Here is a 14,075-nt window from a genome sequence, read left to right on the forward strand (position 1 = left end):
CTTGTCCTACCTGCCTATCTTCTTTTCCACCTATCCATTCCACCCTCCTCCCTGACCTATCACTTTCATCCCCTCCCGCACTCACCTATTGTACTCTATGCTACTTTCTCCCCACCCCCACCCTCCTGTAGCTTATCTCTCTACGCTTCAGGCTCTCTGCCTTAAAAAGCTTTATTCCTGATGAAGGGCTTTTGCCCGAAACATCGATTTTGCTGCTCGTCGGATGCTGCCTGAATTGCTGTGCTCTTCCAGCACTACTGATCCAGAACATGGTGATTTCGAACTCTAACTCAATTTGACATAAAATCAACAAGCATAGAATCCAACACCCAAAGAGAGAAGGAACTACTGAACAATTTGTGGCCTATTGACTATTATCTGGAACTAACATCTGATGTTTTGCTTTATTATAATAAATGTACATCACTAACTATTGAGAACAACAATTTAACATGTGTTAAAATGTGGTATCCAAATTTGGTTAACATGCCCAAAGATTGGAATTCTAAAGTATCAATCCCAAGTTTCCATTCCTAAAAACTGAGGCTCTGATGGATCATTCCTAAATTTCAGTACCTAAAAGGTGAGGCTGTCATGCTTTGTATCAGACTATTTTAGGACAGAATTGCCTACTGAGTTTATGAACATTTGACTTACAAATGCTTAGAATGCAATTCTATATCGGGGTGTACTAATGTTAATATTAAAGATCTGACATGCACACGTTTCTTTGTACTAATCAACAGCTATTTTACGTTGTCTTGCATTGTATTCCATCTTGAATACAAATAGACTTGAGAACAGTTTCAAGAACTGAATTCATTCACAACCAAAGACAGCGTGAATGTATGTATGTTTGTATTTTAAGAGATATTTCCCCTCAATGTCTATTATGGCATTGCCAACATAAAAACAGCTTTTGAGACCCTGGTTCCATGATTTAGTGGTTACCTGATTCAGTGGATTGCTGGACAATTTTATTCTTAATTTGTCTTTTCCTCTGTTTTTGATCTTCATAGGTGGGCTTGCTCATTGTCAGCTTGAAAGAGTGCGTCTGGCCAGGGCTTTGTCTAGGCCTTCCCTCCGTTTGAATAGCCAAAAGATATCAAAATATCAAAATATTTTATAGCATTTACATTTTTCTCACCCAGAGGTAAGATTGATTTACACAAATTATTCTGCACTTTCTGAACAGTCATTTAGTCAACAATGACATAATATTGGCCAGCAGTACAGCATGGAGATATAATTCACTACAAACAAGAGCTTAACAGATAGTTGCAACTTCTGAAACTAGTTTTTTTTTCATTCTTTCATGGGATCTGAGCATCCCTGGCACCACAGCTAACTTCCTGGAACTATTGGAACCCAGATATTATTCTAAGGTACACTGATAGTACTGTTAGGGAATTCAGGATCTAGCAACACTGAAACAACAGTGATATATTTCCAAGTCAGGATGGTGAATGGCTTGGAGGGATTCTTGCTGGCAGTAATGCTCCCATGCATTTAATGTTCTGTCCTTGCAGGTATAATGGTTGTGGATTTGGAAGATACTGTCAAAGACACCTTGAATAATGTGAATGTTTGATTATGTACTTAAGAGGGAAGTAATATTTGCACTACAGATTTTCCCATGCCTGAATATTGTCCAGCACTTGTGGAATAAGGACATTGACTGAATCAATATTTGAAGTATAGAATCATGGAATCCCTACAATATGGAATTAGTCAATTCAACCTAATGAGTTCACACCGATCCACTGAAAAGCAACCCACCCCGCTACCCTATTCCTCCTGCATATTCCACCTAAGTAACACATTCCTGGACACGATGGGCAATTAAGCATTGCCAATCCACCTAACCTGCACATCTTTGGACTGTGGGCAGAAACTGGGGAAGCTGGCATCAACACACACAGACATGGGGAGAATGTGCAAACTTCCAAGGGTGAAATCGAACCTGGGTTCCTGGCGCTGTGAGACAACAGTGCTAACCACTAAGCTAATGTGCTACTGTTAAGTAGCATTGACCATTGTACAACCACCAACCCTAACCTTGTCATGAAGCAGTTATTAATCATTAATGAAGCAGTTGAAAGTAGTTGCGTTCAGAGCCCCTACACTGAGGAACTCCTGCAGTGATGTTCTGGGGTTGAGATGGTTAACCTCCAACACTACCATCACCTTCCTTAGTTCTAGGTATAGCATCCAAATAGTTGAGAGTTGTTCCCCACAATTCTGATTGACTTCAATTTTGAGAGGGTGTTTTGATGCCATACGTAGTCATTTATTGCTTTGACTTCAAAGACAATTACTCACAAGTCACCTCTGGTGTACTTTAGTCCATGCTTGCACCAAGGTCCAAATGAGGTCTAAAGCCAAGTAGCCCTGGTGGGATAAATACTGGTGAACAAATTATTACTGAGTAAACCAACATTTGAGATTTGAGGATGCTTATGTGTGAGAGGTAATTTCGGTTTAAACTTTAAGATGTGCCTGGACCACAGACTGATCTATAATAAAAGACAAAACCTTTGTTTCTTTTCTAACAACCATTTTATATACTCAAAAGTAGAGTAGTTTAAATTGTGCAGAATGCTGACAATTTGTGAGCTATAGTAAAAGCATGCAGGCTCTTGATTAATGAAGCCATTCACACAGCAGAGAAGGATGAGTCCTTCGCTGATAAGACTCCAGGATGGGAGTACGACTTGAGACATCTGTTTTGATAAGACTACAGGGTGAGAAAAACAACAAACTTTGGAGACTCTGGAGCCTTTTGTTGCATACTTTGTGATAAAAATAATGATGTTTTTAAGAATGTGAACCTTATGGCTTGTTGGAGCCAAGGAGAGGAGGGACTTGTCCTATAAATAATGGAGACTTTGTAAGCCTCAGCGCGCCTTTTCTTTAAGGGTGCCCGACTCTGCAGACTTGACTTGTTAATAAAACTTTGTTTTCCTGAATTTGTCTAGAGCGATTATTGAGAAGCGATTTTCGTTTCTAACATTATGGAACCTGCTACTTCATTAATTGTTTTATTGTTCACGACCATTCACGACTGGATATGGTAGGACTTAGGGTTGGTGGATTGACTGTAAGATTGCTTAGATCTGTCTCTCGCATGTTGGTTGTTATTTAGCATGTAAGTAGTTTGATATTGTAACCTCACCAGGTTTACGACTGATTTTAAACTATGCTTTGAGCTGCTTGTTCTGGGAGCTCCTGTATTCTTTGCTGTACCAGAGTTTTTTGTATGATAGAGCGAGGGTCATTTTCCTCTTACGGTTCCAGTTTGTGACTCAGTGATTGTGGCCCACAGGACCTCATCATTAAGCTCCGCCCACGTTTGAGCTGCTAAATCTGTTCTGAATCCATCAGCGCAAGTGGGTAACACACTTTGTCCTGGTTATACATTTACTTGTGAATACGATGACATCTATTTGTTCATGAGGACGCAGTTTGTCTGATCTGCGGCCAGCGCGAGCCCCGAGGCGGGATCCCGCTCCCGCGCCCTGTCCAATGAGCGGCGCGGATGGGGCGGGGCTCGCGCTGCCCGCTCTGAAAAGCTAACGGCTGGAGCGCGAGGCGCAGTCCAGGTGCGAGTCCGCGCGTGTGGGGGAGGGGAGGGGAGGGAGCGTGGTCATGGCGCTGCGCCATTGCAACCGTTAGAGTGACTGTCGACCCTCGCCGCGTAGCCGCCTGTGGCCATGGAGACCCATTCTATCCACTGGTTCCGTAAGGGACTCCGGCTTCATGATAACCCGGCGCTCATGGAAGCCCTGCGGGGCGCTAGCACCGTCCGTTGTGTGTACATCCTCGACCCTTGGTTCGCCGGTTCGTCCAACGTTGGCGTGAACCGCTGGAGGTAAGGGGACCATCTCCTTGTGGGTTCGTTATTGCGGGGAGGTTCCTTGAACATTGTCGTGGGTTACCCTGTGGTCATAGAGTTTTGTGCATTCTGTGGGGAACGGCTTACAACGAGGATAGTTATGTAACTTGTGAGTCGGACAGCTCTGTTTTGAGTTTCACACGTAAGCAAATTTACAAAACACTTCATTAAAGTTCGACATCTCTGCTAACTGTTGCGTCTTTTTTTTTCCCCCTAAAAAAAAGACTTCTGAGGCAACAACATAATTGAACAGAATGGGGTTAAAGTGCCAGTGGAGTATGTAATTGGAATAACGGTCAGAAAGCAAAGAATGATGGTATGTGTTTTCCAAATTTGGGAATAGCATTACTCCGGGGCCAGTGTCTCGGGCAAATGTTTTTATTATATAAGTAACACGGTTTTGAGTTTACAGATGCCGTGACAGCGTGATTCCACGTAGTAGCCGAAGCTTTTGCAATCCCCTAAGGTTTGTTTTTGATACACTGAACCGTTTGCAAAATGCTTTGCAACACGAGCAAAAGTTTAGGCTTACTCATTTTTACATATGCTGCTAAGTATTTCAGTGTATACTGGCATGTTACCCAGTGCTTTTAAATACTCAAACGTTATAGATGACGGCTGGTTACAGCAGGCACAAAGTGTAGGGAGTACAGTATCATTTGAAAAATATCTTGCAAAGAGGAAACATATTATTAGCAGGAGTTGAATAAAGCAGCAAATGATTGTGCTGTAATCTGTTCATAGAAAACCTGGTTGTTCTGACTGATTAACCTAACATGTTAAGGCATTCCCCCACCCAACCCCCGTTTTGTGAACTATTTCCTGGCTATATAACCTCCAGTTTCAGCACACAACACAGTGTTGATCAATAAAATGAATAATCCTGACATGGTATTGAATCCATACTTTTCAGTGTTCAAACTCTGCTAACTTATTACAATTTCAATATCTTCCAGTTTACATACAAACATCCTATTGCAGACAGCAACATAATGCTTTAAAATGCTTTCCTCTGATCGAGAGTGGTAGATCACAGGGGAAGGAGCTAAATGCCAAGGGATTAAATGAGTAAATGTTGTGTATGTGGTGAAATGGGTTCGTTGTTTGATAAGAGACTGGGTCAGTTGGATAGATGAAGAAGAGAAGACATTAGGTGACGAGAAGTTCCATTTGCGATGAAATGCTAGTTGAACACTGTCTAATATCTAGGGATTGAACACCAAAGCATGTCCACCTACACGTGATGTCTCAGGACTGTACAATCTGTGTACCTACTCTGCCTGGTGGACACTCCTAGTCTCCAGCTCACCATGAACAAAGCCAAGAGGACGTGCTAAATATTAAAATGTGCATCTCCTGTGAACGTTTTCCTTCTGCCTTTTTTTAAAATTTGTTGTTGGCATTTCTTTTCTAAAATCCCGTAGTCTTGGACTTGCCATAAATTAGGTCACCCTATCTGCCTGATTTGCTCACTCAAACGCGCACATTTTGTCAACTTTAACAATGCACATAGAAACTCGGGCAGCGATTTGCATGCACAGGAGCACCCTCGACATACACAAGCTAAAACATCGTCGTTTCGTCGCTCTCTCAAATATCGGGATTCTGACCTGTAGCTTCGATAGAGACTTCCAAAGAGGCATACCTTGTTTAATTATCAAATATGTAAGTAAAATCGATTTTTAGCAGAAACGGAATCCAGACGTGCCCTTTGAAAAAGAACATCAAAGGATACTTGTCTAATCTTAAACAAAAGAAGAAATTGATGGAGAAACTCAGCAGGTTTGGCAGCATCCTTGCGGAGAAATCAGAGCTAATGTTTCGAGTCAAATAACTCTCTTCAGTACTGACCAGACCTGCTAAAGCAGACCTGACCAGACAGGCTAAAAGCACAACGCAGTTTGTTTAGTCAGGACTGGAAGAGGATGAGTGGTTCTAACTTGTTTTAACTAATTTATGTTGGTTTATATTCGCAATAACTGGCTCTATACATAAAGCTTTTTGAATCGATGTAATGAAAAACCGCTTAAAATAACTATACACTTATTAAGTAGGAAGGCAATCCCTGCATACAACCCAAAAAAAGGAAAGAATTATGTATGCTGGAAATCAGAAATAAAACCTAGAATTCCTGGAATAAAACTCAGCAGGTATGGCAGCATCCTTGGGGAGAAAGCAGAGCTAATGTTTCGAGTTGAATAACTCTCTTCAGTTCTGACCAGACCTGCTGAGTTTTATTCCAGGAATTCTATTTTTTTTATTTCTGATTTCCAACATCCACAGTTTTTGTTTAGTTGTATACAGGGATTAACTCCCTGTTTAATTAGTGTATTTATTTTAAGCGGGTTTTCGTCGTATCAGTTCAAGAAACTTTATGTATAAGAGCCAGTTGTTGCGAATATAAACCAACATAAAATAGTTAAAACAAGTTAGAACCACTCATCCTCTTCCAGTCCTGACTAAACAAACTGCATTGTGCTTTTAGCCTTATTGTTTCAGACCTCTGATTCATGTTGATGGAAAATAAATTTTCATTAAAGTAGCATTCGATTCAGTGGTTTTAATTTATCGTCCAATTTAACAGACGGAGGCATAGTTATCTCTATTTTTATATCACTCATTGAAACAATATTCATGTGCTAAATGTTCCAATGTACGCTGGAAAGGAAGATAAAACATGAATACGGCCGGAGATTGAGATTGTAAACTGTTATTGCACATTACGAAGTTAAAGGCATCGCAAGAATATAAAATCAATCAAGAAAAAATTGTTTCCTGTCTGATCTAGGCCACCTATTGTGAATGTGTGACGCAGATTTATCCAAATAGTGACCTGCGGTGCTGGATACGTCAATAACAAAGCAATGATTCATGTTGTAACATTTAATTCCTTTGTACATGCTCAATCAATGTCAAAGGAATAACTTGGCAACTATCTTTTTCTCTTAAAGTAGGTCATTTAATCACAGTGCAACACATGACTATTGATTTTTCTTGCATTCTGCCAGTGAAATAACGCAGTGATTATAATATCGCCGGAGTAGAGCCATTTTGAGCAGGCAGCTGGACGACGATGGGGAACGAACACTACAGAAAACTGACGGAAGCAGGGAGCTGTGCTCTGTTAGGAACGTGCTTTTAGTCTCACTACAATAAAAAAGTAATAACCATTCCGAAGCGGCAAGCTGTTCACCAAAGACGAGAAGACAATATAATATTAACCCTTTTATGGGCCGACTACTGCCGCCCGCGTTTATCGTCTTTTGTTTCAAATATTCTTCTAAAATGATACAATCCGAAAGCTAAATACTAATGGGCGAGGGGAGCGCGATAGGACGATTTGCTTTAGCATGACGATTTGGACCTTAATGGCCTTTCCCTGTTGAGCTGTTTTTGTTTTGCTGCAAGCTGTAGTGTGTGTCCCTTGGCGTTTAATCCCATACAATGTGCCATTCTGAAACATTTTACATTTACATTTTTCTCCAAGCCTGCTTTTCACAGGCACCAGTATCTTCCCCATACAGCCAACAAGGGCATCGCACAGAATGGATGAACAAGGGGGCGGGCAGGGAAGATCTAATGGAGGAAGGTCTTTCTCACCAACAGCCAAGTATATCTGGAATAAAACGCAACTGCGGATGCGAGAGATGTAAAACAATGCGCTGGAGAAACGCAATGGGCCTATCGGCGTCTGTATAGAGAATAACGGTTAATGTTTTGAATCCAGTGACCCTTTGTCAGAACTAAATCCAGGTGGTCAACAGGATCCACCGTATTCTTTTTCTTTTTTACAAACGAGGAATTTTGAGAAAGACTAGCAGCTAACATAAAGGGAGATCTAAAATTCTCGAAAGGCATATAAACATTAAGGGATTGGTCAAAGGAGGAATAGGACTGTTCAGAGACCAATTACAACATCTTAAAACGATGTGTATCGGTATTTGAATAGGAAGGGTTTCCAGAGAGTTGGGCCAAATGCTAGCAAATGGGGCTAGATTAATTTAGGATATCTGGTCAGCATGGACAAGTTGGACCAAAGAGTTTGTTTCTGTGCTGGACATCTCTATGACTCTAAGTGGCTGAGGTGTTAAATGAATGCTTTGTCTTTGTCTTTAGAACAGAGGAGGATGCTGCCTGGGCTCTGGTGACAGAGGAAACTGACCTTAAAAGGGTTTAAAGTTAATAAGTAAAACGTTTTTAATAGATTGTTGGCAAAGTTGTCAAGGTATTAGAATGGGTTGAGATCCACTCAAGGATTTAGATAAATGAGAGAGATTATGGCTAGTACCTTTACAATTTCTTTCAATCTTCCCTGGATCAAGGGAGATGTCTGAAGACTGAAAAATTGAAGTGTTTGTTCAAGAAAGGTTTGATAATCCCAGCAATTGCAGAGCGGATAGTTTAACTTTGGAGGAACAACTTCTAGGAACAGTTCAGAACAGAATTAGTAGTCATATGGAAAAAGATGGGAAGAGTCAGCACAGATTTCTAAAGGGGAAACCATGTTTAACAACTTACTGGAGTGTTTGTTTTGAAGAGCTGCCAGTCTCAATGAGAGTCATGTTGTGGTATACATGCATTTCCAAATACAGTGCCACACTCAGACCTGTGAGGAAAATTTATAGGTCATAGAATTAAAGGAACAGTAGCTTCATGAATACAAAATTGACTGAGTCATAGATTTTTTTTTTCAGGCTTGAAGATTTTTAGTGGAGTGCGCCAGGGGTTGATATTGGGAGCCATGCTTTTCTTGAGGTTTATTAATAATCTGGATGCTGGATAATAACCTGGATAATAGTATGCAGGAGACAATTTCAGAGTTTGCAAATGACACTAAACTTGGGGAAAATTATAAATTATGAGAAGAACAGAATGGAACTCCATAAGGGCATTGACAAGTTGATGGAGGCAATAAGTTATAGGAGCAGAAATTAGGCAATTCAGCCCATCCAGTCTGCTCTGCCATTCAATCATGGCTGATAAGTTTTTCAACCCCAATTTCCTGCTTTCTCCCCGTAAGCTTTGATTCCCTTGACAATCAAGATCCTAACCATCTCTGTCTTAAATATACTCAATAACCTGGCCTCCACAGCCATCTGAGGCAATGATTTCTGCAAATTCACCACTCTCTGGGTGAAGAAGTTTCTCCTTACCTCCATTCCCTTTACTATGCCTTTGTGTCCTAGTCTGTCCTGCCAATGGAAATATCTTCCTCGCATCCACTCTCAGTATTCTGTAAATTTCAATTACATTCCCTCTTTCCAAATTCCATTGAATATAGACTCCATAGTTCCTCATATGTTTAGCCTTTCATTCCTGGGGTCATTCTCACGAACCTCCTCTGGACCTGCTCCTGGGCCAGTACATCCTTCCTGAGGTATGGGGCCCAAAATTGCTCACAATACTCTAAATGTGCTTGAAGGGTGTGGAACATCACTAGTCACAGGCTTCCATTTTGAGAAGGACCCTTTTATCCCCACTCTCTGCCTTCTGCCAGACAGCCAATCTTCTATCCATGCTAGTGCCTTGCCTCTAACACCATCTTACTCAGCAGCCTCCTTTGTGACACCTTGTCAAAGGCCTTCTGGAAGTCTAGATAGATAGCACCCATTAGCTCTCCTTGGCCCTGGCTGCTCATTACCTCCTCAAAGAATTCCAATAGATTTGTCAGGCATGATCTCCCCTTGATGAAACCATACTGATTTTACCATGCATGTCCAAGTATTCAGAAATCTCATCCTTCATAATAGACTCAAACTTCTCAATGACCAAGGTCAGACTAATTGGACTATAATTTTCTGTCTTTTGCCTAATTCCCTTCTTAAACAGGGGGTTACATTAACGATTTTTTTCCAATTCTCTTGGACACTCCCTGACTGCAGTGTAAGATCACCACTACATCCTCCACTGTCTCTTCAGCTATGTCCTTCAGAACTCTGGGGTGCAGATGATTTATCCAGCTTCAGACCTTTCAGTTTTTCTAGCACCTTCTCCTTGGTGATGGCCACCATACTCATCTCTGCCCCCCAACACTCGAACTTTTGGGATATTACTCATGTCTTCCACCGTGAAGACTGATGCAAAATATTAATTCAGTTCCTCTGCCATTTCTTTGCTCCTCATTACTATTTCTCCAGCATCATTTTCCATGGCCCAATGTCCAATTTTGGTTCTTGTGCCCTTTACATATTTGAACAAACTCTTGCAATTTTTTTTATATTACTGTCTAGCTTATCCTCATATAATCTTCTCCCTCCTTATTTCTTTTGTCATTATCCTCTGTTGGTCTTTGTAGGCTTCCCAATCTTCTGATTTCCCACTACTCTTCGCCACATTATTTGCCTCCTCTTTTGCTTTTATACTGACCCTGACTTCCCTTGTCAGCTGTGGTTGCCTCATTCACCCTTTAGTATGCTTCTGTTTCCTCAGGATGAATTTTTGCTGCATCTCCTGAATTATTCCCAGAACCCCTGCCATTGCTGCTCCAGTCTTTCCTGCTAGGCGCCTCTCCCAGTCAATTCTGCTCAGCTCCTCCCTCATGCCTCTGTAGTTGTCTTTATTCAATTGTAATACATTTGATTCCACTTTCTCTCCCTCAAATTGCAGAGTAAATTTGAAAATATCGTGGTCACTGCCTCCTAAGGGTTCGTTCACCTTAAGCTCCCTTATCAAGTCTGCCTCGTTACGCAACATTAAGACATTCATACTAAATCCAGATTTGCCTGTTCCTTAGTGAGGTTCACCACAAGTTGCTCCAAAAAATCATTTCGCAGATATTCCACAAATGCCTTTTCTTCTAATCCACAAATAACCTGATTTTCCTAGTCCATCCATGTATGGAAATCCCCCATGATCACTGTATCCTTGCCGCCTTGCACGCTTTTTCTATGTTTGCCCCAAATCCTGACTACTGTTTCGAGGTCTGTGCATAATTCCCATTATGGTTGTTTTTTTACCTTTGCAATTCCTCAACTGGACCACACAGATTCTACATCATCTGACCCTAGTTTGTTTCTTGCTAATGATTTAATTTCATTTCTTACTAATAAGGCAACCCCACTCTCTCTGTACATCTATCTTTTCAACAGGGTATAAATCCTTGGATATTTAGCTGCCAATCCCGATCCTCTTGCAGTTACGTCTCAGTGATGTCCACCCTGTCATTCCTGCTAATTTCAATCTGTGCCAAAAACTAATTTACCTTATTTCCTATGTTGCATACATTCAGATACAACACTTTCAGTCCTGTATTGACTGTCCCTCTTCTCATTGTCACTGATTTATCCAGTATGCTTGAAGGTTGATTCCTAACCCTTTCCAAACATTCTGATCTATTTTGTGTGCTGGAGATTTTAATAACCTCTCCTTAGTTTTTGTTTCTTTTCATACCTTTCCATGCAGTTGAACCCACCCCTACAGATGTTAACCTGCTGCTTTGTTTCCCATTGGCCATTATAGTTTTGTGTTTTACCTTTCCCTTATCACACCCCCCACCACTTTCTAGTTTGAAATTCTGTTGACCACTCTATTTACCCTTTGAAATAGGCAGATAGGAGGTTCACAGAAGTGTGAGGTGATGCACTTTGGTCAGAAGAACATTGAAAAACAATATGAAATAGGGATACAATTCTAAAAGTGGTGTTGGAGCAGTGGGATATGAATATATATGTGCAGCACAAGTGGAGCAAGCAGTTAATGAAGCATCGTGTTTTATTAGTAGGGGCATAGAGTACAAGAGAAAGCAAGTTGTGTTGAACTTCTTTAAGATGCTTGTTAGACCTCAGCTGGAATATTATGTACAGTTGTGGGCATCTAATTATAAGAAAGATATAAATTCATTGGAATGCAGAAGTGATTTACAAGAATGGTTCCAGAAATGAGAAACTTAAGTCATGAGCCTAGATTGAAGAAGTTGAAACTGTGTTCCTTGGAGAGAAGAAGGCTTAGAGGAGGTATGATAGAGGCTTTCAAAGTCATGAGTGAGCTGGGTAGAGTAGATAGGGAAAGGCTGTTCTCACTTGTAAAAGGATCAAGAGGCATTGATTTGAAGTGATCTGCAAAAGAAGCAAAGTTAAGATGAAGGGAGAAAGAAACCATTTTCACACAGTGAGAAGGTAGAGAATGCAATACCTGGAACTGTTCTGGAAGCAGCTTCAGTAGAGGGATTCAAGAGAGCACTGGATGATTATTTGAATACAAATGGTGTACAAGGATATCAGGAAAATGCATAAGCTTGGCACTCATTAATAGAATGGTACATGCACAATGCGCTACATGGCATCCTTCTGTGTCAAGAGCATTTTTGTAAGGCCTCAAAGATATTGCATGTGGACCACAGCCTGGTGGTTTTGTGGTCCATTGTGCTTTCCTGCATTAAGGTGGAGAGACGATTGGTGCAACCAACTGACTGGAATATTCCACAGTAATGTGGTCAGTCCTATCCTTTGCAACCCAATAGTACCTTAGCATGTAGGGACACTTGACTGCAAACAGAGAGTCCATATGCTTCCACATAAGCTCTATGCTGTTAGGATGAGGACACAGTTGGGGATGTTTTGTATGGAGATTTATACATCTCCATCAGCTGACATGAATCACTTTCAATCTCACCAAAAATGGATATCAGACTGGATTATCGCCACAGCACAGGTGTAAAATATAGCAATGCTGAATGCCTTGTATCTGTGGGCAAGTGTGCCCAGTTTCTATTTCACTATAATTATGCACTTCTTCCAGTTGTTAGCACATGCGGCAACCCTTCCCCACATTTCAAACACCATTAGGTACTCTGAACTGATGGTGCAAGATTCAAAGGACAAGTTGTCCTGATTTTCTAAGGACGTGCTCTTGTTGCAATACACTTTGGCTTTGGAAGCCAGTTTGAATTGGTTACAGACTGACTAAATGACAGCAACTTTGTCTGTAACTAGGGATGCTTTGATCTGAATACCTAAGACTGTCACCCCGCTTCTGTGGCTGGATATTCACTGATGGGCTCAGCAAACAATTTGATACAGAACACAGGCGAGACTGGAAGAGAGAGAGGACAACACTGAATCCCGATTTAATTCAAAGTCTTTCTGATTCCCTCTTTGAATGAAGCTACACTACTGATTCATGTAAAGCATTTGGATCCAATTATGCAATCCATCTGCAAACCTAGTTTTGGAGTACGCACCTATCATGTGGATACGCCATGTTTTATTGAAAAACCTTCAGGCCCAAGCAGATGAAGCAGGTGCCCACCACCCTTGTATTTAGATTATCAATTGCAGAGTGACCAAGGCTATTGGAGAACTTCCAGACAGGAACAGTATTGATTTGAAATACAGGTATTCCCCACTTTTTGAAAGTTCACTCTACGCCACTTTGCATTATGAAAGACAGGGACAGGAATGGTTATTGCAGGTTCCAGGATTTAGATGTTTCAGTAAGAACAGAGAAAATGGTTTAAAGTGCGGGGTGGTGGTGGGGTGGGAAGGTAGTGACATTATGGTTGCAGAAAGCACGTTTGAGGACTTGTCTATTGAGGTAGTATGGGCTGAGATTAGAAACAGGAAAAGAGAGATCCCCTTGTTGGGAATTTTCTGTAGGCCTCCAAATAGTTCCAGAGATGTAGAGGATAGGATAGCATAGCAAAGATGATCCTCGATGATAGCTAGAGTGACAGGGTAGTTATTATGGGGGCTTTAACTTTCCAAATGTTGACTGGGAATACTATAATTCAAGCACTTTAAATGGGTCAGTTTTTGTTCAATGTATGCAGGAGGGTTTCCTGACACAGTATGTAGAAAGGCCAACAAGGGGTAGATTAGATTTGGTACTGGATAATGAACCCAGGCAGGTGTTAGATTTGGAGGTAGGTGAGCACTTTGGTGATAATGACCACAATGCGGTTATGTTTACTTTAGTGATGGAAAGGGAAAGGTATATACTGCAGGGCAAGAGTTGTAGCTGGGGGAAAGGCAATTATGAAGCGATTAGGCAAGGTTTAGGATGCATAAGATGGGGAAGGAAATTGCAGGGGATGGGCACAATTGAAATGTGGAGCTTATTCAAGGAAAAGTTACTGCAGATCCTTGATAAGTATGTACCTGTCAGGCAGGGAGGAAGTTGTTGAGCATGGGAGCTGTGGTTTACTAAGGAAGTTGAATCTCTTGTCAAGAGGAAGAAGAAAGCT

General features: G+C 41.1%; 1 protein-coding gene across 1 annotated transcript in view; it reads left to right on the forward strand.

The window, feature by feature from the left end:
• The first annotated feature begins 3,583 nt into the window (after nucleotides 1-3,583).
• Nucleotides 3,584-14,075, forward strand: part of LOC122563330 (cryptochrome-1-like) — an 89,710-nt gene continuing 79,218 nt past the window's right edge. The window contains exon 1 of the mRNA XM_043717068.1: nucleotides 3,584-3,871. Coding sequence (XP_043573003.1) covers nucleotides 3,714-3,871 — 158 coding nt within the window. The 5' untranslated portion in view covers nucleotides 3,584-3,713. The remainder of the gene's footprint in view (nucleotides 3,872-14,075) is intronic.

This window comes from Chiloscyllium plagiosum, chromosome 26 (assembly GCF_004010195.1).
Source record: "Chiloscyllium plagiosum isolate BGI_BamShark_2017 chromosome 26, ASM401019v2, whole genome shotgun sequence".
In the NCBI taxonomy this organism is placed as follows: Eukaryota; Metazoa; Chordata; class Chondrichthyes; order Orectolobiformes; family Hemiscylliidae; genus Chiloscyllium; species Chiloscyllium plagiosum.